This window comes from Ctenopharyngodon idella, chromosome 13 (genome assembly GCF_019924925.1).
Source record: "Ctenopharyngodon idella isolate HZGC_01 chromosome 13, HZGC01, whole genome shotgun sequence".
NCBI lineage: Eukaryota > Metazoa > Chordata > Actinopteri > Cypriniformes > Xenocyprididae > Ctenopharyngodon > Ctenopharyngodon idella.
The window spans coordinates 7,832,310-7,858,129 of NC_067232.1; the positions used below are offsets into that span (position 1 = coordinate 7,832,310).

A 25,820-nucleotide genomic window follows, 5' to 3' on the forward strand; every position below is an offset into this window, starting at 1 on the left:
ATGATCAAAATTGAAAGAAAAAAAAGTGGTGTGTTATTTCATCTTTCTTTGTGTGTATGTTATGTTGTATTAACCGGCACATTGCTGTAGTAACATTCCATGTACTGTTTCTAAAAACCTGAAAGAGACCATAAAAGTTTTCTATTTGAATATATTTTAACATGTCATTTATTCTTGTGATGACACAGCTGAATTTTCAGCATCATTACTCCAGTCTTCAGTGTCACATGATCCCTCCAGAAATCATTCTAATATGCTGATTTGCTGCTCATTGAACATTTCTTCTTATTATTATCAGTGTTGAAAACAGATGTGCTGCTTAATATTTTTGAGGAAACTTTTTTTTTTCAGGATTATTTGATGAATAGAAAGTACAGACATTTGTAATTGAAATCTTTATTGTAAAAGTCTTTACTGTCACTTTTGTTCAATTTAATGCATCCGTGCTAAATAAAAGTATTAATTTCTTTAAAAAAAAAAAAACTTATTAACCCCAGACTTTTGAACATTTGGTAATGCAATAAAATATCTTTTATGTCTTAAAGGTATAGTGATCAAAGTCTAACTCCTGTATGTGGAAATAAATTGTCACTAAGTCTCTTTTAATTTCCCACTGAGGTCAGGCATGTGTGTGCTTGTCTAAAGAAAGATTGATTGGACAAGTGTCCCAGTTCGGATGCCAAGAAAACAGGTCTGCTGTCAGTATCTGTACAGAATCAATGATAAAACAAACTAGCTCTGTGATCCATGCCACACTATTGGAAGGTCCTGATGTTATAATATAACAACTAGAAAAGAATAACCACACTGGAACTCCTCAACTGACAGTAGTCTAATTCCTTGACCACGCTTTATAGAAAAGAAGAATTTTTCAATAACAGTTTGCACACAAGTAATTTCTTTCAATTTCAGACTCAAATTAACTTGTAACTTGTTGCAATTCTGAAGTCATTAAAAAGCTTGCCCGCTTAGCAAGAGAAGCAAAGGGCTATTTTTAAATCAGCAATGTACGCCCCCCTCCTTTCAAGCCAGCTCTTTGAGTGACAGCACAGCTGTGATAAACTAGTTCCTACCTTCATCCAACACAAGATTCCACTTCATAGGGAGACGGTGGGTATCTCTTCTCTTTCCCTCTCTATTTTAACTTCCTTTATGACTGCGCCCCTATCACCAGCATCTAGCTCAGGGTGTGGGAGGGGATCTGTGTGTGCTCAAGTGTGTATTTGTGTGAGAGACTCAACTCAGGTGGGCAACTACAAGGAACCCCAGGACATATACTTGCAGTAGTAGTCGTCTTCTCTGAGGGGGCCCTGTAATAACATGGACCGTGCGTACTGAGGGCACAGACCGCACCATGGTGGCTGAGGAGGTTATCATCACCCTATCCGGAGGAGCACCATGGGGCTTCCGACTACAGGGAGGAATCGAGCAGCAGAAGCCTCTGCAGGTCGCCAAGGTATGACTGCTGGAAACACGTCAGAATAAAATAAACTTAAAACTTTAAGTCATCACTTTAAGACTTTTAATGGTATGTCTGCCTACAATTCTTCAGTTCTAAGGAAACTTAAGATGTTTAAAGCAGCCTTAAGATGTAATAGATACCAGAAGCACAGGCCCCTGCACTCTGAGTGAGGTGTGGAACTGATCCTTTACCAAAAAAGCAGATTCATAGAGCTGTGAACTTTCAAATACCATCTGAACTGCAGACAACCCCCTTAACATTTTGAGCACAAACTGTACATTAATAGTAATAGTAACAATTCAAGGGTAGATTACCAGTAACAAGCCAAACTTGAATGATAATTAGCTGAAATATTTGATATGTAATTTATGACTAGTAGTTCATGAGAAGCTGTGTTAAGTGTTACTATAGTACATGTATCAATCATGTGATGTTGATTTCTGCTGTTATTTAGCAGATAGCAGATGTTAGTGAATATAATATAAATTAGGGATGTTGAACTTTGTACTACACACTGTTTTAGTTCATGACTGTCCTCAGCCTTTGAGGATTCAGGTCATATTTAATAACATTTGCCCTAATTAAATCTAGTTTGGTCCCATGCCACACTATGCTTGTCATCTCTCAAATAAATCAGTCTACTTTCTCCCAAATACATCAGACTTTGTTTTCTTTATACAGGATACAATGTCCTGCATATAATGTATTTACCAAGTAATGATAAAGGAGTTATACTAATTGATGGTGATGTTGTTATCATTGATTTTTGTAATTGTACTATTTTCTATCTATCTGTATAATAATGTTATCTGATCAGGGTAGTTTGATGTATCCATTAATACTGGCTGTCATGAGGAGTATTGGGTTTTTTTTATTGGTAGCTGGATGCTTGTCATCAAAAGGCAATTAGATTAAACTAATGGTATGGACACTCCCCCAGAACAAGATGCCGTTTACTAACAGGGCAGTTGCCAGATCCCAGTTCACCACTAGGCCCTGAACCTGTAACCTCTGCAGCTGTATCTCAAAAACCACAGGCAACCAAGTACAGGATTAGAATCAGAAATAGAAAACCAGATCACTGACCCATACGCCATGTTGCTTTAATCTGTTTCTTTTCACAATCAAAGTCCAAAGGAGTACACATACTATAAAATATTCAGTTAAGGCTAAGGTAGGCAATTTCGGAGAGGCTAGCAATAGCAAGCTAGCTTTGAAAGCATAAGATCCCACCCTCCCTTCAGAGCGCTCTCCAAAGCCACGTCTCCTCCAAAACACATGAACATGCACAGCCAGAGCAGAGTCTGCAAAGCTTCACGAGAGACGGCATTAAATTACCTCATGTCTCAAAGCACATAACATTACAATAATAATGAATGTAAACAACTTAAAGAGCTCTGACTTATACCACCTGACTGCTGCAGATTGATTTTGGCATTGATAGTGTTGCCATAGAAAAGCATAAGTCCTAGGACATGAGCAGCTCTAAGTAGAATGTGATAGGTTGCAATTTCTAATATATATCGAGATATATCTTGTGCTCGGAGGTATGCAAACACATATGTTTGACAGGCAGGTAGGACATCCTATCATTGCATTCGGACCAAATATTCAGACAAACATTGTTTGGTTCTGAGACTTCCACTTTAGATATATGTTCCTTTCTTCAATATTTAGACCACTTCTATTATAGATTGTTTTCAGGATATGAAGAGTGTTTATGAAAAACATTGCCTACCCTAGCTTTAACAGTAAAGTATATTGTCATTAACACATCACACTGTCCATATTTATAGTATAAATTTAAGTATGTATAGACTGATTATTGCAGCTTCAGTAAGATGTGGAACACTGTGAACAAAATCACTGAAATCAGAGCCTATCTTCCTGTGCTGAGTAAGATGACAGACAGGACAGGGGTTTGAGCAATGGCATTGCAAGGTCCAATTGAGAAACAACACTAACACTCGCACATGGGCAGTGTCTGTTAACTGTCTATGTCAGCCTACTGTGTGGTTTTCATTCTGATTTCCAACATCATTCATACTGTAAATATTAAGATAAAATTATCTGAAATAAAAAAAAAACATTATTTATTTATATTATGAACCATGTTTTTTGCTGGATCTTCTCACTTGTTATTAGCAGAAACATTTATTGATTGTTTAAGAGCTATATATATATATATATATATATATGCTAAACATGAACTTTGTAAACGCATTTGATTAAATTACTCATTGTGATTTCTTGCATGGTAAAAATATCAATGCTTTAGATTGCCTTTTCTATGTAAAATACCCTAGGCCATTTTAAAATACTTCTTGACCTATTCATACATTATCAACTTACATTTATCCTGTAGGTGCGTAAGCGAAGTAAAGCATGTCGGGCTGGACTGCGTGAGGGAGATGAGCTGGTGTCCATCAATGAGAATTCCTGTGGGGGTCTGTCGCACGCCCAGGTCATGAACCTGATCGACAGCATGCCAGGAACGCTACACATACGAGTTAAGAGGTAAACCATCTTTTTCTTTTCCAGTTCTTATGTTTGTGTTTAACTCCAATGGGAGCTGAAAGTAAATGATTGTATTGGATTAGCCAGGACTGCTTTGAGCTATTGTTTCTGAGCCACATGTGCTATTTTACTCCCTCACATGTCTATTAGGGCACCGGCTGGCTTCCAGTCGGTGGTTCTGGTTGCTCGAGCTCCTTCTCCCCGCATTGATAAAGAGTACCGTGCTACCCTTAGGGCCATGTCACCATCCAGTTCCCGACCTCACCAGTCCAGTGTGCGGCAGATACACCATGGAACCCTGATGTCCCCGACTGGACGCAGTGGACTGACCTCCCCGCCGGGCAGTGAAGCCTACTATGGAGAAACGGACAGCGATGCAGATGTGGCTGCTCATGAGAGGCAACGCAAACCAAAACGACGCAGTCCCAGCAATTCACCTGGCAAGGCTGCCCGAGCCTCACCAGAGGGAGCAGAGACTTCAGAAATGAGTGGGTATGACAGCGCCTCGGATGCCCAAATGTACAATCTTTTGGGGCCTAATAAGAGGGAAGACACATTGCCTGGTGTAGCCCGCAGAGAAGTGATTTACCAGCCCCCTGCCCATGGAGAGTGGTCCTCACAGACCTCCACCGAGACCTCATCCATGAGTGCAGATGACCAAAACCCACGAGAAGGGCTAATAGAAGAAGACAGTGGGTTTCAGAAGCCTGCAAACGTTCCTCTTGTTTCTCCAGAGAGAGCCAAAGAAGCTCTTATGCTGAGCTCTCGTAGTCAGTTGGTGCCCATGGTTGGGCCAGTTGACAATCCAGTGGATGAGGAACTCATATTAACATACATGGATAAAGCAAAACAAGCAAGTGAGTATATGAAGATGATTGCTCTTGTGATTGGCTTACTGTCATGAACACCTGCTTTGCTTTGCAAATGTGTTTTTAAAGTCACTGCTTGTGGTTGTCTGCATGTAAACCCTTGAAGAGATGAGGGTTGATCATGCTGAGTCTTTTAGCCCCCACCAGTGTCTATATTTGTCCTGAAGCTCACAGGGTTGATAACCTGAGCACTGCTTTGCATGAGCTGGCATAAGCATCTCCAGCTGCTAGCTCATATCAGGTGACAGTGCTCCTCACAGGCCTCTCCACCTAGATTCTCAGCTGAAATACTGGACAGTATTGTTAGTATTCTCAGTATTGTTTTCAGATATGAACAGCCAGCATCTGGCTGAAATTTAGAGTCACTTAAATGTCATCAATACAAGTCACAAATTTAGCATACTTAAGAAGACAGGTTAGTGTTCATAAAATCAGATACGCTTAATTAGGTACACAGGTTTTACATTCCAGTGCCTGGACACTAGTAATGCAGTGTCCAGGCACTGGTATGACACTGATCCTGGACTGCAGCTGCAGAATGTGTGTTTGTTGATCCCAGATCAGGTGGTAAAACAACACATTGACATATGTGTTTATGCTGAGATTACTTGCTATGATTATGAAAAATATGTATGATGATAACCATTCATTTAGTGCAAACATTAGATTCAACAGTTATTAAATCCAATGAAACAGCTACACCTCATGATTTACATTAATTCTAGTTCAATTAATTCCCATTTATGATGATGGTTAGGTTTAGAGATTAGGTTAGAGGTGAGACTTAATGATAAGTTTTAGGTTTGGGTCATGTCCCACAGTACCATTTTTATAAAGTGTCAAGCATCTTCAGAGCTGCAGCTATTTGAAGCAGTGTCATTTTAAGCACCAGCATAAATAAACAGTCATAAATCAAAAGACATCTCTAATCTGTACTCTAAACATTATTATGCTCTTCTCAGGGACCACAATTAAGCACTGGTAAATAAAACATATCCCTATTGTAGAAAAATCAATTTGGCACCATGTTCTTTTTCTCTGATTGCTATAGATTAATATAATGAGCGGTCCCTGCTGCAAAATCCTTCGATTAAGACACAGTTTTTTTATTGGGTTATGATTTGGAAACAGAAAAGCTGTAATGGTTTCTGCACCGTTTTTGCACAATATTGGGCCGTTCCATATCGCGCCTAAAACGCGTGGAAAGCATGGCCATGTAGCTTTCTCCTCCTTTCCACAACAGAAAAGCCGTGGAGTCTGTCGTTGCTATGCAACCATGAACTGTGCTCCCCACAATGACGAGGAAGTTTCAGCAAAGGATTAATTGATTTCTAGCCCTTGCATTAGCTTTACTACTAGATATATTGATGGAGATGAGAAATAAAACCCACCCTGTACAACTATGATCAGCTGTTTGGCTGAGCTTTCAGTTTTGTTATGGTAAGGCCATAGCTGATCGGTTGGTTCTTGTCACATGACGCTCGCAGCATTCTGAAAAGTTGAGAATTTTTCATCTCGATGCGCCTGGAAAACGCACCGCATGTGTGTCGCGACCGCGTTGCTTCCATTATGAGCGCACCTGCCGCGTGGCTACATTTGAAATAACGAATTTGCGTGCGCAAAAGACGCGATATGTGAGCGGCCCCTATTACAGGCCTAATGAGACAGAAGAATGTTGCTGACTTTATTCAATACTATATCTGACTAAATAAAGTGAATGGTGTAAATTTAATTTTGTCTCAAATGTTTTTATCTCATGTTATGCAGAACTGAATCGTGGAGAGACGATCACGGACAAACAGGTGAAAGAAGCTCGGTCCAAATGCCGCACCATCGCCTCACTACTGACGGATGCACCAAACCCTCATTCAAAGGGTGTTTTGATGTTTAAAAAGCGCCGACAACGCTCTAAGAAATACACACTAACCAGCTTTGGAAGTGTTGATGAGGACATGAGGCAAGACTCTCAAGAAGAGGATGGCATATTTCCTGGCAGCGAATCAGAATTTGATGAGGAAGGTTTCTCTGCTGCACCAGACCCCACATGGGACAGTGACTATCTTGAGATGCTAGAGAAAAGATCTGCTTCCAGAGGTCAGGAAGGAGAGGGTGGTGCTCTCAGCCCTGGTTTGAGTGATACCTCTGGGAAGGGGGCACAGTTGTTTGAGCAGCAGAGGAGAAGGGCAGAGGAACATGCAAAGAAAATGGAAGCTGCACAAGAACAGTTACAAAGCCAAATGCTGGGCATTGCACTGAAAGAGACGCAAGCACTTCCTCAACTACAGACTCTGCAACCTCAACCACAACCAGACTCATTGACAAAGCCCAATGTCCAGCCACCACCAGTTGCTCCAAAACCTGCCAGACCTTCAAAAACACTACATCATGAGGTTCCACCAGCAGAAACACAATACATGACACAGATGAGCACACCTCAGGCCATCCCTGCTCTCCCTGTTATGGTTAACAGGGATACTATAAGCACAATGGTGCCAGCCCCCTCTGTGGTGCCCCAAACTAATCCGTCAGTACCTTCTGCAGAAACTGTGATGCCTCCACCACAAACTCCTCTACCAGAACTACCTGCCATCTCTGTGTTAAATAGAACTGCCCGTCCTTTTGCTCCAGGCTGCGTCACCAATCGGGCAGCCACTGCTCCTGTCGTGTTTCGCCCTGCAGTCAGTAAGAAGACACCCAGACCTGTTTCAGTGGCTGTGCTGGTACCTTCATTTTCTGCAGCATCAGAAGAGCATGCCATGGGTGTCACCCCTGTCTCCTTTGTGAACCAAGTCACAGTGAATCAAATAAGTGAAGATATCCCTTCTGAAATGATACCCACACAGCCCTTTATGCCTGGAAAGTCTGTTCCTCCACCTGCTTCTGTATCCATGGAATCATATTCTCAACCTGCTCTTCACTGCTCCTCAGTGGAAAACATCCAGGTTGCATCAGTGCCACCTCCCGAAGTTCAAACCCAAGAACCCACCTTTCTTATAAACAGCGAAACAACTGTTCCTCCTGCAATCCCTGTTAACAACATGGTGACCGCAGTGGCTCCTGTTATGCCTCCTGTTACTCCTCAGACCATAGAAATACCATCTCAACCCTCTTCTACTTTGATTTCTGCAACTTCTGAGACCCCTTCAAGCTCTGTAACTTCACTGTCACCAATAGTCTATCGTGATAAAACCTCTTCCACCGGTGGCCGCACTGGTATTCTCCAAGAGGCCCGACGCCGTAGTGCGTACAAGCCAATGTTTAAGATACCTGACAGCAAGAAGAACTCACCAAACCCTGAACTATTGTCTATGGTGCAGAACCTAGACGAAAGACCCAGGTGTGTATATTCTGAACCTGAAAATATTACCCACAACATTGACGACAACAGAACAAGGGTCCCACCGCCTGTGGCTCCTAAGCCACGGGTCATCCCAGAAATGTCACAGATCCCCCAGGCAGAGGGAAAAGGTGCAGAGCTGTTTGCTCGTAGACAGAGTCGCATGGATTTATTTGTTGTAGACTCTCCACATCTGCAGCCTGCACCTCTACAACCCCAACAATTCCAATCAGTCATAGACTTGATCCAAACAACGGAACCCTCGCCAACTCCATCCCAATGGAAGTATTCCCCTAATGTTCGTGCCCCTCCACCAATAGGTTACAACCCCTTGCTGTCTCCTTCCTGTCCTGTTGGGGTACAGCGTGGAGGTACCAAGGTGTCTGAGGGAAGTTCCAAAGGAAGTAAGGGTAGTTATGGTGTCCCAAAAGAGGGTATCAAGGCCTTGGACTTCATGAGGCGGCAGCCTTACCAACTGAACTCTGCAATGTTCAGTTTTGGTGGCGGCATTGGCACGCAGTCTTCAATCCCCTCCTACCAGAGGCAACAGAGGGAAGGCCACACTCTGACACCACCCAAGCAGATCCCAGTAAAGGCGGCACGTGTGTATGAAATCAAACGTTTCTCCACTCCCACCCCAATGTCAGCACCCACTCTCAATCCCACAGTGATTGTACCACGTTCACAGACCACCCTTGGGGAGCACATCTCTCATTCTGACATGACGTCCCCTCCTCCAGAACCTGTGCCTGAATCAACTCCAGCACCTTCACGGGCCCCAGGCCTCCCAGAGCTCCCCAAAATTTCAACTGTGCCCATCCCTCACCCAATGCCGTACTCACCTCCAGCTCCCATGTCAAGTATGTCAAGCCTAAGCTACTCTGGGCTCCAAGCTGCCAAACAGTTTAAGAGTGCCCCTGAGTTAAGTGCCCTACCACCAAACCCCTTAAAGTCTCCAATTCAAGTTCCCAAACCTCGCTTTATTGCAACAAGAGTAGGTATTCAGCCCCATGTCTGGAGGCCTGGAACCCTACCTCACTGACAGTATTAATTTATATTTGGAAGAAGCTAAACCATCTGCTTCTGTTCCAGGCTCAAAATTCATACTTTTCAAATATGATCAACGTGTTAACAACTGTTTAATATAACTTGAAGAAACAAAGAAATTATATTCTTAATTTCATATGAGTATATTAACTTGTGCTTTGGATCACTGGTGTATTGTTTTGAGAGTGTTTTTCAAAACTTAACTGAAAAATACAGAATTTCTGCAAAATGTTGATCAATATGTTTTAAACCTCCAATGTTAAAAAAATGTAAAATCAAAATTGAATCTACATGCATCCTGGTCTTACTGTGAACAATTTATCTATCAGAAAAAAAAAAAAAAAAAATTGTTTGGCTTTGTAAACTTCAATCGAAGTGTAACTTGCTCTTCCTCTGAAATGACTCTGCTGACGTCTCTCAGACTGTGTGGGCAAATTGGATATTAACCAATAGCCAAATAGCTATTAGGCATTGTTTTAGCAAACTCACATTCGGTCTGGCTCCCTAGTTGTATGTAATGCCCATTTTTCTCAGTCCAATCAGTTCAGTTATGCATTGTTTTTTTTTTTTTCTTTGTTTTTTTTTTCTCATTGCATATCTTGTTTCATTCATACATCAGGTTACAGCAGTAAAAAGGGTTCTAACAAGTAAAATACAAAATGTAATTCTGTAATATTGTAAAGCTATTGACAGTCATGCGTCACAGAGTACTCATTTGTCAGTGACTGCTAGACAATAGGGTTTTGCAGTGCAGTGTTCCTAATTTTATAGGGATGAAGAAAACTACATTCTGACATGGTGCCTATAAAACATTTCACATGGATTGGACTGAAATAGAACATGGATCTGACTGAGGTATTTTGAGATATTTTCTTTCAAAATGTCTTATTTAAGACACATGTGTAACATTTGACTTTTGGCACCTTTTACATACAAAAGTGTCATTTCTTTGCTAAACCTTGATCTACTTGACATTTTTAAGAATGGAAAAGATACCTAAGAAAATGAGGCAATCTTAGGTCAATTGAAAATGATATCTCTCCTGGCACAGCCTGAATTGAACAGGTGCATGAGGGTCACAGCCTATTTGTAGGAGCAAAATAAACAGAGAACCAGGCTAGTTCTTTAAAATGTGCTCTGGCTGGATGTGTGGTCTTCATATCCCAGTACTGATATATTAAATGGATGACTAATGAAAATCTTGTGTTTTAATTTTTTTTTTTTTCGGATCGTATTCAAGTGGTCAAATCAGTAAGTGTTGGAAAGGTACAGTGTTGGAAAGAGTCCGAGAGACAGACATGTAGGCTATTTGAGCACTGAAGCAAATCTGACGCATGAAGACAGGCGTAAAAAGTGCAAAACTAGCACTGTCCAGGATTATCAGAAGGTTTATTAGCCAACTGGCTTTACTAGAATTAGTCAGAATACTTAAAGCAACATGACATATTTGAATGGCATTTGTGGCAGTGAGGCTGATAATTGGGGTTGTTTTTTGAATGCGTTCCTCAAAAATATTGCAATGTCTTTAGAGAAAAAATCTGAGGCCTTGTAACATTAAGGGAACAATGGATTAAGGTTAAAAGAAAGGAAATCGGTTTATATTAATGTGTGTTAGATCTACAGAGAGGATTAATAAATAATGACTGCAGTACTGGCAGGTGAGAATATTTCGTTATTAAAATGTCTCTTTTTTTTAAATTATAATTTGAAATTGAATAAGAAGTTGACAAAAACAGAGTATATTTATCCCTGGTTTCACAGACAAGGCCTAAGCTAGTCCTAGACGAAAATGCATGTTTGAGCTGTTTTAACTGAAAGCAACTTGCACTGACATATCATAAAATATGTCAGTGCCATTATTTTGTTTCAAGATGCACACCAGTTTTTTTTTTCTTTTTTTTTTTTCCTAAGGCTCAATTATAAAAGCTACTTAAATGTCTTAATTGAACTAAGGCATAATCCTGGCTTAATCTAAGCCCAGTCTGTGAAACCAGGCCATGGTGTTTCAAATCTGAGCCACAATTTTGTTTGTCTTTCCAGTTTGTTTGTTATGTTTTATTTTATAGACTAAAGTTTTACATTGTTTAGTTCTCTTAATTTTTGCTGTTGTACAAATTATTAGATCAATGTGTCTGTCTTTGTAAAATCAACTTTGTGGTTAGTGTCTCTGTGGTGATTTTGTTTTTGCAGTGCTTATAATGAGCTCAGCTGAACTTTAGGACATAAGTGATTCTAACTGAAAGTGTCATATACTTCTAATACAATCAATAGTTTCAATAAAACATATCTGAAATTTACCTGAAATGTCTCTGTCTCATGGTAAGTAACAAACCATTGCATGTAATGCAGACATGATCCTAATGTCTCACTTGTATGATCTTAAGCATAATGATGTGTGAGTTATTAAAAAAGCCATTATGGAAAAAGACAAACTCGTTTAATCTTTGGTATGTTTATGTTTCAGATTAATTTATTAAAAAAAAATTAAAAAAAATTTCAGTGTTAATGTGTCCTTTTTAGGAAGACTAAAACCACATGGTTTATGCAATGAAGGTGACTAATCACCACATGGTGGCGCTTATGTCCCACTATTCAATTTAAATCAGGTTATGTAGTGGAACATGAGAGTGAGCATTTCAGTGTTTTCTTATTTTTCTAAAAATAATAATAATAAAAACCCTGCAGAACCACTTGTTTCTTTATAATTTCAAATCACAATAAATGACATTTCTATATGGCCAAATATACAATCAACACCAAATGTTTCTTCTAAAACTTAGTGGGGTATTGCACTGTTGGATGAGTTGACTACAGCTAAAGCTGGCACCATTCTCATGCATATGCTCTCCTCCTATATTTAGGGCTGATAATGTTCAGGCACTTTTTATGGCTGCTCCAAGCTTTCCCTACTTAGATTCCATTTATGAGTGGATCCTTCCTGAACTGACAAAGATAGCGAAAATCTGACAAGTTCTCAGGTTCATGCAGTGCAAATGATGTGGGTGAGAAAAGTGATATAATAAGCATTGTCTCTGAGACAGGTGGAAAATTTTGTTAGCACTTTATTTTACAGTCCTGTTCTCCATGTACACACTATGTATATGTTACAGTAATTACAATAACTAGGTAACTACTAACGCTGAACCTATACCTAAACCTAACATTAACCCCTGTAGTTACCTTATATTACCAGTATTTACTTAGGTAAGTACACTGTAAGTACATGCAAGTACACATACTGTAAAATAAAGTGAAACTGAAATTTCTCCTGAAATAATACTTCTTGACTGGCAGAGACATTATGGAGTAATGAAAGAGAATTATATATATATATATATATATACAGTAATTCAGTACAGTAAAATTCCTTTTTTGATTACAAAGGATTACTCTGCTGATTCAAAGAAAAGGTTCTATATAGAACCTTAAAAGGTTCTATATAGACTCGGGCAGTTATGCCAAACTTGTGAGATTGCACTCTGTGCAAATTTGTGAATTTCGCCACTAATTGTCTCATTCACACCACAACTTTCTAGAACCATGTTTTATTGGAGTAAAGTTGGCTGCCCTGTCCAACACTGACCCCTCTGAGTGCTTAAATCATTATCATAAAAATAAATTTAGCACAGTTAGATAGAGTGCCCGCTGTTGGATTTAAAAAGTGAAAATCCTCTCACAAGTGGAAGGTGACTAACCAACGAAGAAAAAGTACTTATCTACCACAGCCCTTTTGCCTCTTGAAGCTATTTGATAACTATGTGCAATCACTCGGTCTCTCTCTCTCTATATTTAGCCAATGAAGCATCTGCAAGAAAGATATTAGTCTCTTGATATTCCCATCAGCAAAGTGCTGTGCAGACCAAATTGGCCCCCCCTTACTCCTCACTCCCCCTTTTTACCCGGACTCTCCCTCCCCCCGATGAAGATCTGCCATCCAAGTCCCAACTGGATTTTGCACGCCTTGGGTTCTTGGTCCAGGCCACAGGTCAAAGGTACCCGGGAATTGGTAAACTTCTTAGCCACAAGCCTTTTCCTATTTTCACTGTACCTTTGAGACCACGTCTTGTAAGCAGTCTAGAGCCTTGGTAAGTGGATTATGTGATATTTTTTCCGTCACTTTACTAACCGCACACACTGTTCAACTAACAGCTGCATGACGGCAATGAAAACACGACCGGCAATAACTCCTGTTGCTGGTGTGATACCCACTCAAAGTGTTTGCAAGCACTGATGGCATATTCTCATTGTAAGTTTGCATTGATTGGAATAATCAAGCTCAAATGCTCTATTTGCCCTGTGTATTTTTGCTGCCGGAAAGTGGGAATGTGCTAAACACTCCCACCCAACCTGGCTGATGATTTTATATGGAATGCAAATCATACTGTCCAGCCGGGGGAACTTAAGCCTAGTGGACCCCAGCTCATGATTATTTTACAGGGTGGGTCAGTGCACACCCCTCGTCTCACGACACATTAATCTGTGGTGTTGATTCAGTTTGAGGGAGATTTCCAGTTTCTACAATGTGTTAAGTCACCATGTAGGTGTGTTTATGTGTGTATGTTTGTGACAAATCTAGAGTATCTGACAAAAAAAAAAAAAAACCCAATGCCACGACTCGTCACTAAAAGGTCTTGCTTTAAAAATAGCCATACTGTATTAAGTTACAGTCAAGTCGATGCAGTGTTTGCCATTAACAGACCCTTGAAAAAATAGCAGATACAGTACTGTGTGTAGGACAGCTGATGAAAAGAAAATTAAAAGAGAGGCCCAAACTGCACTTTACCAATGGACTTCCATGTCCAGACTTTGAAAGTAGAAATTAAGTTAAACTTAATTAATTGTAACTTTATTTTATATGGCATGAAAATAACAGAACATAACAATTGAAATAAAGAGCTAAAGTTGGATATTCTTCAGTGTTTGATTCATATCTATACAAACTACATACAGATACAGATATTATATAATACATGCATACAATACAGATATCATACTGATTTATGACATTTGGATGCAATGTTTTTGAGTGAGATAAACCAATTAATAGCGCAAAATTATATAATTCATATGTAGTATTAATCAGTTACTGTGCTGTTGATGTCCCACCAAAAATGCTGTCACTTCCTGGAGGAGGACGTCATTACGGAATTAGATTTTGTAAGGGATTTTATAAAAGACTAACAGAATGGAAAGTGAAATTGAGAAAACACTTGATCAGTTAACAATATTTTTAATTTTAGTTTTGTTTGGAAAAAATTGTAATTACAGAAAAGAAAATATGAAGAAGCACCTGGAGTATTTATCAATAAATTGCCAGTTTTAGTAATTAGTTGGAATTACATACCATAAATTACCGTTTTCTATCCTGTTGTGAATCGAGAGTTTGCTTTTCTGTAACGCTCATATCAGTTGTGTCTGGAAACAGTGTCTAAAATATACCACCCCAAACAAACCAAACACTGCTGTGGGTTATACATGCATCTTCAGAAATACTTGTCCTTACAATATGAGGAATGTGTCTGTTTTTCCCCATTATTCCTCAGGGACTAATCGTGTCATCTGCAGAGTTTGCTTACAACACAAAAACAATACCTGTTCATAAATAGAAAAGACAATGATGCATTTTAGTATTGTCAAATCCACTCTGATCTCTGTTTTCCCAGTCTGGAATCATGCCTCTGTCAGGAACACCAGCCCCACCCAACAAGAGGAAAAAGCTTTCCAAGATCATCACTGACCTGTCACACATAACCCAAGATGGTAAGACACCCACAACTTGAGCTTTATCCTTGATTGTTGCAAAATCACTCAATATATCCAAACATTTGAGACAGGTGGTAAAATGTCACCTAAGGTAATCTTGATGAGCAGGGAAGATATATGCAATGTAAATGTTTTTTCGAAATTTGTTAATAAAACAAAGATTATTGGAGTATGTTTTACAAGAAAATACTATTTCAGTCTTTCTCCTTCAAAATTTCATGTTTCATTCATTGTTACTTGCTATTTCTAGCAATTTCTGAGTGAAAATAGTTTCAAAGTAAATCCTTCACCTTTCCCCCCTAGTGTGGTTAGGAATTAATGAAAGAAAAATATATTAATTTATAAAACGGCTAGTTCCTGTCCTTGATTCTGATTGGTCAATAGCTATGTTTTATTCACGATAAAACACGGCTATGACCGCTTCACCCAACAGTTCTGTGTATCACTACCAAAGTCTTTGATCACTACACAACACCCTTAGCAACCACTCTTAGCAACGTAAACTGAATGTTTTCAATTGATTTTGTTCATTGAAGGTTATTAATTATGTAGAAGAGTATTATGTAGAAGAGTATTGTGAGAAAAAGATCGAGTGAGCGAGTTTCTTACCTGCATTCAGATTTAGCATTTTCCTTCAGGTCAGTCCTATGTTCAAAATAAAATATCTGTTTAAATGTCTGATGTATTTTTCTTGTCATTTTAACATTTAAGGGGTTTTAACGTGACTAACAGCGCTAGTCAAAGCATTTGTCAGTTGCATCTTGTTCCGTTTCAAAACAATTCAGTCTTTTCAATATAAAAGTCTTTAGTACCGACTGACACACTCATAAAGACAGTCTTTGCCGCCATCTAATGGCGTAATAATGTAACTTCTGTTGCTGTTCACGGTCAGGGACTATTTTTTCCGGCGGAAGGAAGGCTTTTAGAAAAAGTTTACTTCATGAAAGTTGCATTGATACATATTTCAGGCTTTAATATTTTTATTGTGTGGTAACCATTTTATAAAAGCAATAAGGTACTCGAGGCTAGTGCTGTATCGTGAATAAGTCACGGCTGAAGGGCGTTGTTAGCCACGACGCGAAGCTCTGAACATCTGTGTTATTCACCATACAGCACAGCCTCTCGTACCTTATTGCTTACATACATGTTCATGCCAGATTATAGAAATCTTAGGATAACATGGTTGGGCAGTTTCTGACTGTGATATTGAGGTCTGGGACTAAATAACTGTTTTTCTTTCCATCTTTTGTGCTTCTTATAAGTAAAGAGTGTGTTTGTTTAGACTTCCTGACAGGTGTGAAGGTGTCTTCTTTGAAAGATGTCATTAAAGATATTAGACTATAATCATGTGATAATGCAGACTGTATACTACCATCTCAATCGCCTGTCACTTTGAAACTGTTTATTGGGAACATCATCTCAATTTCAGGGCCTGTCACTAAGGTTTCATACGTCTGGATTTAATATGTTTTAATGAGGAGTAATATGTCAGCGACAACATGTATCTTGTAGATTTCATAGCTGGAATGTCAGCTGTGTCTCTGATTATTAACAGAGCACCTCTTCCTCCCCCTCATCATTATAATCATGGGACACATACTCCACTAAAAGAACATTACATGAGTGTCTCCAGCGGAAATAAAGCCTAATCAATATGTTCTTTTTCATGCTTTTGAATTTGAGTGAAAAATTGTTGTTGTGAAAGAATGTACCTTATGAACTGTGAAGACTGTCAAGAGATTCTTGTGATCCTGGTATGTGTTTGTTTTTCCTTAGGCTACATAAATGTGAGGAAACAGTCACTTATTCCAGGGATGTTAAAACTAATGCAGAAATAGACTTCAAATGAATTTATTGTTTATATTAACAGTCATGAACATTTCCAGGGAACTGTGGATGATTTTCCAGCACAGACTGTAGGTGGTAGGATGACTAATAGATATTTAGTTAGTGTTATGATTACAATGCAGAAAAATAGATACATCTGTATAAATATGAATGACGACAATTGATATTAGAGAATCCAGGACCTATTTTTCTTTCCAAGCATAGTCTCATCATAATAATAATAATATCATGCACAGTTAAAATACAAGTTAACCAGTAGAAAAAACTGATTATACTACCAGGCACGTGCACAGATAGACCCCAAGTGGTGCTCAAGCACTTGCCCTTTTGGTCTCTGACTAAGTGTTCTTTTTAAGCCATAAATGCATATACTGTATATGAATATTCAAGATATGAATTTTCCCTGAATGAGATTTTGTCTTTTATGTTTATATCGTATAGTTAACCAATATCACGTGAGCAGAAGGGCTGTTTTCCCAAATATCAGCACGATTGCAAATGTAATTTTAATATTTTATTTAACACAGCTTTTAGAGCTCTTTTAATCAAATGGTTTTATTCTTTTTTAAGTAATAGAACTCAGCAGGTAAGGGTCAATGGGACACTTTCTGAGGTCAGATACAGTAACACAGGAGTGCCACAAGGTTGTGTGTCATCACCTGTGTTTTTTGCCTTGTATACGAATGACTGCAGGAGCACTTATACTAATAATTATATCATGAAATATGCTGATGACACTGTCATTTTGAGTCTCTTACACAAAGACATGGACTTATCATCCTACTACAGTGAAATAGATACTTTTATTCAGTGGTGTGACAAGAACTGTCTTGTGTTAAATGTAAAAAAGACACAAGAAATGGTCTTTGACCCTAGAAGTGTATCTGAACACAAGCCTTCATTAAAGACAGTGATACAACAAGTGACATCTTACAGATACCTGGGGTTTTATATGAACAATGTTCTTTGTTGGAGGACACACATTGACAGTCTGTGCACACGACTACAACAGAGGCTTTATTTTTTAAGAAGGCTGAGACTGTATGGGGTGGGTAGTAACATCTTGCTTGTTTTTTACCGAGCCACGCTTGAAAGTCTTATTCGCTATGGAATCACAGTCTGGTTTGGAAATTTGTCTGTTCAACTGAAAAATAAACTGGCCCATATCCATAAAACAGCCATGAAAATCATAGGAATAAAACAATATGAGCCTATACAGACTTTATATGAACAGGCAGTGATGAGAAGAGCAATAAGTATCAGTACTGATTCCGAACATCCTCTTTTTAGCGAATACCAGCCATTGCCATCGGGAAAGAGACTGAGAATGCCAATGTGTAAAACTAATAGACTGAAGCTTTCATTTGTTCCTGCTTCGATAAAACTGCTGAATTCTACCAAGAACAATGCACCTATAGCACTTTTTTGTGTTTTGCACTTTATATATCTTGTATTTTATATCTATATACTGTTGTGTTTTAATGTATGTTCTTATTTGTTTTGTTTGTTTAATTGTCATGTTATTGTATGGTCAGAGTAACACTGTAGCACTTTGCCCAAGACAAATAAAGTTTATCCTTATCCTTAATTTTAATATTTTCATTTTAATACAACAGTTCAATAAACAATAAGTTTATTTTAATTTAAAATTCTAAACACAGTAATGTCAATTCATACTGTTTTTGCAATTCAGCTGTTAGCATTTCACTAACGAAAAGTTCTGAACAAGGCAAAACAGTTGTGTCTCCCATTCATGAATGAATCAGTGGGTTTGAACGAATCAGTGAATGAATGATTCTTTGACCCATTAAGACCTGCCACCACCTACTGGCGATTTCAGATTTCAGATATAAAAGTATCATATATAGAAAACTGTCTTACATTATTGCATAATACTTTTATGTTTAATGTCTCTTTTTCTATATATAGAGTATGAATCAGAGCCCGAGGCCTCAGAGTTTGACTTGGGGAAAAAAATCAGGGCACCCAAGGACATCATGCTGGAGGAACTATCCCTTCAAAAGAACAAAGGCTCCAAGATGTTCAGGATGAGACAGATTCGTGTGGAGAAGTTCATCTATGAGAACAACCCAGATCTCTTCAGTAGTGAGTCCATGGTAAGGCAGACTAAAGGTGATGATACACAGGGCAACTTTTTGAGCAATGTTGCCGAGCATTGTTGCAGAGCAGTGTTGCTTAGGCACTTTCCCATTGAGAATGGGCAAAAAATTTTGATCTAAATTATCTAGATAGAAATTTGTTGCCCATTCTCAATGGGAAAGTGCCCAAGCAACGTTGCTCTGCAAAATTGCCCGGCAACATTGCTTAAAAAGTTGCCCCGTGTATCATCACCTTAGAGCTCTGAACATCTGTGTATTTGTTCTTAGATTGGAGCTCATTTGCATTAAAGGGTCATTATTCCTAAATCACAATTCTTCTGTATGTCAATGTTCTACATTAATCTTGGATTCTTTATTCTGGTCATGCTCTTATTTCTTATTTAAATTGAACACTCCAAACATGATTTGAATGCTGATTTGGAAACTCTTCCACTAATTATAATGTTACTCTGTGTAAAGGATAACCTCCAGAAGTTCGTGCCCAGCCTGGGGGGCCAGATGATGGATGTTGGTGGCCGTCTGATTGGTGGACAGATGGCTGGTCAGGTTGGTGGGGCCGGCCAAGCACCAGTGCCTCCTCCCAAACCCGGAAGCTATGGCAAGGGAGCAGGGGGTGGGCTGCTAGCAGGTGGGCTCGCTGGAGGAGCTGGAGGAGTTGGAGGAGTTGGAGGTGCTGGAGGTGCCGGAGTGGCAGGAGGAGCAGGAGGGAATGCTGGTGTGTCAGGAGATGCCTCACAGAGTGAGTAGAAAACCCAGATGGAGACCTTTATACACTAGCCAGCTCACACACTCCAGAAACTGCCATGGAGACTCACAATTAAACTTGTGTTAAACAGGGTTATTCTCGTTAACTTAAACAACAATTATTAATAACAATTGAAATAAAGCTGAAATAATAACATAAATATTAGATGAAAAACTTAAACTGAAAGAAAATTACAGATGTTGTCTTGGAACTAACTAAGTTGAAGCACTACTAACTGGAAATAACTGAAACTACATAGTAAAATTTAAAAAGAACAAAAACTAATAAAAATGATAAAGGCACATAAACCACAATTAAAAATGAAAATATTTTAATAAAAACTTTAATAGTAAATATAAATAATACTAAAATAACAGTGTTGGTAAAGCAACAGTTCACCCAAAAATGAAAATTCTGTCATCATTTACTCACCCTAATGCTGTGGAAGAAAAAAAGAAGCCTTTTTAAAGGTTTTGTTTATTTTTGTTTTTTTGTTTATACATTGAACGTCAGTGGGGGTCTAGTGTTATTTTGGACCCCACTGACTTTCATTGTATGGACAAAACCAGTCATACGGGTTTGGAACGAAATAAAGGGAGTAAATGATGGAAGACAGAATAATGGAATGCTTTTACCTCTGTGTACACGACCGATCACTTTCAATCAGTTTGAATTTCCCTTTAGGCGCAGAAAGTGCTTTGGAAAAGGCTAAAAAGAGAGACGCATATGGGAAGACATATGTTTCACCTTGGGAACGGGCTATGAAAGGCAATGAAGACCTTCTAGCCACAATGAAGACTCAAATGCCAGGACCCTATTCTTATAAGGAGCTGCGCAAATATAAGAGCTTTAACAGGTGCAGTTGCATTTCTTTGTATAAACTGCACAATCTGTCTCTCTCTTTCTGTGCATTCTGCAATTTAACTTTTCAGTCCTATGGTTTCTTTTTTGCCTTTAATTGCTATCTCTTGATCTGTCTAGGAGTGCTATGCCCTATGGAGGCTTTGAGAAGGCGTCTCAGCTGATGACCTTCCAGCTGCCAGACATCGAGGTGGCTGTTGATGAGCCTGAACCAGCAGTGGTGTACCAACATGATATCGGCTCGCGACCCTCCTTTAACCGCACACCCATTGGCTGGGTGGGTAGCGGTGAACCAGGCAGCATTCACATGGAGTTGGATACTATACCATTTGATGGGGAGACTGATGACCTGTGAACCTACAACCCTAAACAAACCTAATTTATGCCTGTCCTAATTTCCCTGCACTATAACCAAAAACACACCTATGCAGTAAGCACATAGTCACAATGCAACAAACTGTAGATCCATCAGGAGGACATATAAAATGTATATGTAATGTACTTTTAACTTTGATTCTAAATCTGCATCTGAATGTGAGCTTTAAACAAAGAAATATGTATGCATTTGTGGAGGAATTTTATGCAGGAAGCATATAAACTTAAATGAAGGTGTCAGGTGGAGAATGAAGTTTTGATTCGCTTGATATTTTGTCAGCATGTTGCATTTTAGAAGTGAACAAATGAGAATAACGTGCTTTGGGCAACAATGTCCAGTTAGCACAGGCAGTGATGGACTGCTTGGCACACACTGCTGTTTTTCCTGTCACTTAGATAAAGGTAAACAGTTTTGACTGCATAATCTGGAACTGCCCTTTAAATAACATATTGTCACACTTTACCATTCATTATAATTATAACTCATTTACATAAGTACTAATTATAGTCAAGAAAATCATGTAATTGTGATTATAATTATGTTGGGAAACACCTTTCAGAGTATTGTTGTTCTTGCTATATAGTAAATTACTATTATAACAAGTAAAATGAAATGTTAGCACATTAATATACTAATCAAATCCATGTCATCACAAACATTTATGCAAATTATTAAAAAAAAAAAGGTGATAAAATAAAAACTCCAAACTGCTGTATCCACACTACTACATTAATAAATGATTAACTGCTTATGTTTTTGTTGCAGTCTTTTGTGAATATACTATGACTTTTTGACTATAACTAAATTCAGAAGGACCAAGTAGGTCATAAGTATATTTGATTTTGTTTTATGGCACTAATACTACACACAGCCAGCAGGTCCCGTGCAATATTTCATAAGGTCTTTCATAATGACTCTTATGAGCCAGTTCTTTCTAGTGAATGAAAAACGTGCAACACAACCAGTGTTCAACTGAACGAATGACTCACATTATCAGTTCTTTCTATTAAAATAAATATGTAAAATAATAAAATTCAAATAAAATGAATCAGTTGGAGCAGTTACTGAATTAATCTGACTCACACATATATCCTATAGGCTATTTGTTGAGTTTTTATTTCATCATGACTCAAAACGAACCAAGAAATGTTGGGTCTACACTGTATTTAAATGAAATGTAATGAATTTGAATGAAATATGTCAAAATATGTCCAAAGTTTTGTTTTAGTGTTGTTAATATATAGTTAGCCTATTTAGATTGCATTTATGTTACTCACTGGCATAGCTAGGATTTCTGGGCCATTTGTACAGTTTATTACATTGCTAAAAAGTCTGTGAAAAGTCATTAAAGTCTGCAAACATTAAGAACTGCATTTTTTGCCTAATCTGTTAGCCTCTATTTGTTCATGATTTCATAATTTGGCAACAGACTGCTGAGGCAGGTAAAGTAATAGGACCGGCATTTCTTAAATTTCAAAATATTTCTTCCTCAAAAGTAGCCTAAAGTACTAAAAGAATCGTTATGGAACCGTTAAGGAAGTCATTAAAAATTTTATGATCCCCATTCCTACTTATGTACCCCTGTATGTACAATCTCTAATCATCCCAACCTACGGGCCAGTCTCCTTGTCGCACTCCGTCGACACCTGAGGCCAAACATCGCGAGAGTTGGTTGCCTTGGCTGCAGCACACAGTGACGCTGAGGGATGTTTAAGGTTTAGCGGCAGAAAATAACAGATTTTACCCAGCCGACCAGCCAGGGGGAGGATGCATACTGCAAGGTAAGGAAACCACCTTTCACCGTCCTATCGAAGCAAGTCATGTCGGTTCTTCCGACATGAAAAAAGGGAAGAGAAGACGTTTCGCAGTGTGAGTTGGGAAGTTAAGACGTAGCTGCTCTTCCACAGGCATGTGCTGATCTAGTAAACAAACATAGGGATGCATCACTGTCAGAACGGATGGGTTTAATAATTTACGCAGCACGGCGTATTTCAAATTAGCGTTTTATTTTTTGCTACGCTTCTCCGCGAGGGTTGTATTGTTAATACAGGCATAGTGCGAAGGATAGACGCGACATCTCACATGCTGTAATGTGCTGACGAAGCTGTGCACACTGTGCGTTGTGGCGAACACAACGCTGCGCATCTAGAAGTTCGCCACGTAGTAGAATAACCACATGGTTTAGCCTCGATCGTGTCGATGCTTGCATCAGTTCTATAATATGTGGCAAATCATGCATGCATTTTCACATTTTATTTTTTTCATGCCTATGTAATGCAGCCTACATCATAGGGGGAAAATAGATATTGTATATTTGGAGGTGATTTATTTCCTGGCACCGTCTCGTGGGTTTTAACTTACCAAGCACAAGAAAGACCATATGCTCCTCACCATTTTCAGTGACGTAGTGGTTTCTCATCTTTTCAATACACTTGATTGTCCTCTAGCCGCCAATGTCATCTTGTGGCGTTTCAGAGGCTGTGCAGGTGAGAAGCGAAAAAGTGAGATGTGTGGGTCATTCAGGTGTGCTGAAATATCTATCTATCTATCTATCTATCTATCTATCTAATTACTTTTTCTTTTGTTGTTTAACTGTCTAGAGAGACAGATCTGCTTTGAAATCTATATTATTATTATTCCTGTTACCTACTGTTCAGGGGAAATGGCAAGATCATAACATCATAATAACATTCATAACAGAATGGCTGGAGTTTAATGAGTTAGATCATTGATGTGCACAAAAATCAGTTTTCAGGGTGACATGTGTTACATAAACAAGGGGGCGGTGTCTCTATTAATACAGGGAAGAGGAGCGATCAAAATAGACACCCCTCCATCTGAAGCTTCCATTTATGTTCTCTTAACCCCCCCCCCCTTTTTTTTTAGCCATCTCTCTGTGAAAAGTAAATAAGAGCCTTGGCATGCATGCAAAAGAAGGCTACTAATTGTTATGTAAAGTTTAGAAATGAATAAATTAACATACTGATGGTCACTCCTCTAGGGCCTACGCTCCCGTGTATTCATCAGCAGACAGAGCTTTCAGTCTGGTTAATTGGTTGGGGGTGTATGGGATTCCTGTAAATTTCACAACATGCTTTTTAAGGGCTTATGACAGGAAGGGACAGAAAAGCGCTTGAGGGTAACTTTTATTAAACTTCTCAAGGTAAAGGAACATTTGAGCTGAGTGGGGGACATTCATGTGTAAATTTAAAACTCTTGTCTTCATTTGATATAAGCCAAAGGTATTTTCCTTGTGAGAGCAGTTTTCCTGCTTCATCAATCCCCCAGCAGAGTCTGGCTGCAGATATGCACTCTCAGCTCACATGCACTCCTTTCTCTGTGATGGTATATATTCACTCTGCAAAGGATACACAAATAAGCAGCAGTCTGTTAATGTCGAACAGACTTTAACAACAGATTGTTATAGAAGTGCATAATGATAATTGCACTATTTTATGTACTCTTTATATATTTATATGCTTATATATAAAAATTATAATGATTGTCCTTAGATGCACTCGGAATGCTGCTGTCATGTTTTTCCTGTTGCTTTTATCAGCATTGGTCATGATGAACCAATCACAGTCATTTGTGATTACAGACATTTTATTTAATGAAATGATGGAAATTACAGTCCCATTTAGGTACTAATACTCTCTACTATAAGTGTTTACTGTAAGATAAGAAGTCACAGGATTTGCATGCAGCCCAATGGAGAATTCTCATTGTTGTTTTTTTTTTTTTTTTTTTTAAATGAAATGTAGAAACATCAAATTAAAACAGCTTATATATTTATTTTATTTCTGTGTAACTGCTTTTTTATATTGCACTTTGAGGATTTTATGATAAAAATAATAAAACGAATATTTTTTTGAGCAGTCTGAAGCCCAGTAAAACTGATCATGGACAGTGAGGAGATTTTAATGAGACTGACACTGCTGCTGGCATTCCACATGTAGTTGCTTTATTGCTTTTCAGTTTGCAAGTCTCACAGCAGTCAGTATAAATAACCATGCACATTTGGACTGTCATTGCCAGTCAATATTAGACAATATCCTAGCAGAAACAAACTTGCATAAATTGTATCTTAAACAGATAGAGCAAACACCAATACATTAGTTGCATGTACGATTGTAATTTATTAAAGGAACAAAACTCTTCTTCAGCAAGAATAATGCAGCTTATTTTTTTTGCAGCAAATGCATATGACAGACAGCAGAGTTGTGAAATAAATGTGAGCTAAATAAAGTGCATGTTTGAAGCCAGATCCTGATTTCTCCTTATTTCACAGTGATACAAGTCTTTCTATATAACAGCTCTGGTCATTTCTAATGGACAGTTGCCCTAAAAAGTATTTATACATTTAAGTCACACTTAAAAATTAATTAATTTTATTGCATTTATAATAAAATATCAAACTAACAAGCATAGCTTAATTGTCCAAAAATGTTTTGGGGCCACTGTGTCTTTGTCTTTTTATAGGAAATGGCTCTGTGTTAGAGCTGCAGGATTAATCATTAAAAGATTGTGATCGTTACAAAATCATACCGGAACATTCAAATCTACGTTGGCGTTGCTGCTGAGAGCAGTTATCATGTTTAGGTATGAAACGGCTTCACAAACAGTCTTTTCAACCATACAGTATTGTTATTATGTTACAAATATTCAAATGATCTCAGAAGTACTGGGATAACAGTTTATATTTTGGATATTAAAACTGATATTTATGGTAGCAATCAAAATAGAGCAAAACACCTTTTGGAATTAAAGGGATAGTTCACCCAAAAATGATAGCTTATACTTCAATGAGTGCGAGACATCACTTCCGTTGTCAGAGCGCGTTCAGACCTCACCAACCGGATGTGCAAGGCAGTT

General features: G+C 38.5%; 3 protein-coding genes across 7 annotated transcripts in view; all 3 read left to right on the forward strand.

Annotated features, from left to right (window-relative positions):
- The first annotated feature begins 1,116 nt into the window (after window positions 1-1,116).
- synpo2la (synaptopodin 2-like a) lies at window positions 1,117-11,529 on the forward strand. 2 transcript variants are annotated; one of them, XM_051918105.1, is made up of 4 exons: window positions 1,117-1,456; window positions 3,828-3,979; window positions 4,130-4,836; window positions 6,616-11,529. In XM_051918105.1, the coding sequence occupies exons 1-4, from the start codon at window positions 1,355-1,357 to the stop codon at window positions 9,225-9,227; spliced, it is 3,573 nt and encodes a 1,190-aa protein (XP_051774065.1). In that variant the 5' UTR covers window positions 1,117-1,354; the 3' UTR covers window positions 9,228-11,529. The 2 variants fall into 2 exon arrangements, with proteins under 2 accessions (XP_051774065.1, XP_051774066.1); XM_051918106.1 differs by having other exon boundaries at window positions 4,214-4,836.
- Window positions 11,530-13,119: 1,590 nt separating this feature from the next.
- Window positions 13,120-21,696, forward strand: myoz1a (myozenin 1a). The gene is made up of 6 exons (XM_051918107.1): window positions 13,120-13,317; window positions 14,896-14,992; window positions 18,773-18,960; window positions 19,423-19,702; window positions 20,393-20,564; window positions 20,690-21,696. The coding sequence occupies exons 2-6, from the start codon at window positions 14,905-14,907 to the stop codon at window positions 20,922-20,924; spliced, it is 963 nt and encodes a 320-aa protein (XP_051774067.1). The 5' UTR covers window positions 13,120-13,317; window positions 14,896-14,904; the 3' UTR covers window positions 20,925-21,696.
- Window positions 21,697-22,571: 875 nt separating this feature from the next.
- Window positions 22,572-25,820, forward strand: part of usp54a (ubiquitin specific peptidase 54a) — a 53,111-nt gene continuing 49,862 nt past the window's right edge. For 3 of the 4 annotated variants that reach the window (XM_051917394.1, XM_051917388.1, XM_051917397.1), the window contains exon 1: window positions 22,572-22,726. The gene's annotated coding sequence lies outside the window, so the exon portion shown is untranslated. The remainder of the gene's footprint in view (window positions 22,727-25,820) is intronic. The other variant, XM_051917392.1, reaches the window with a different exon arrangement.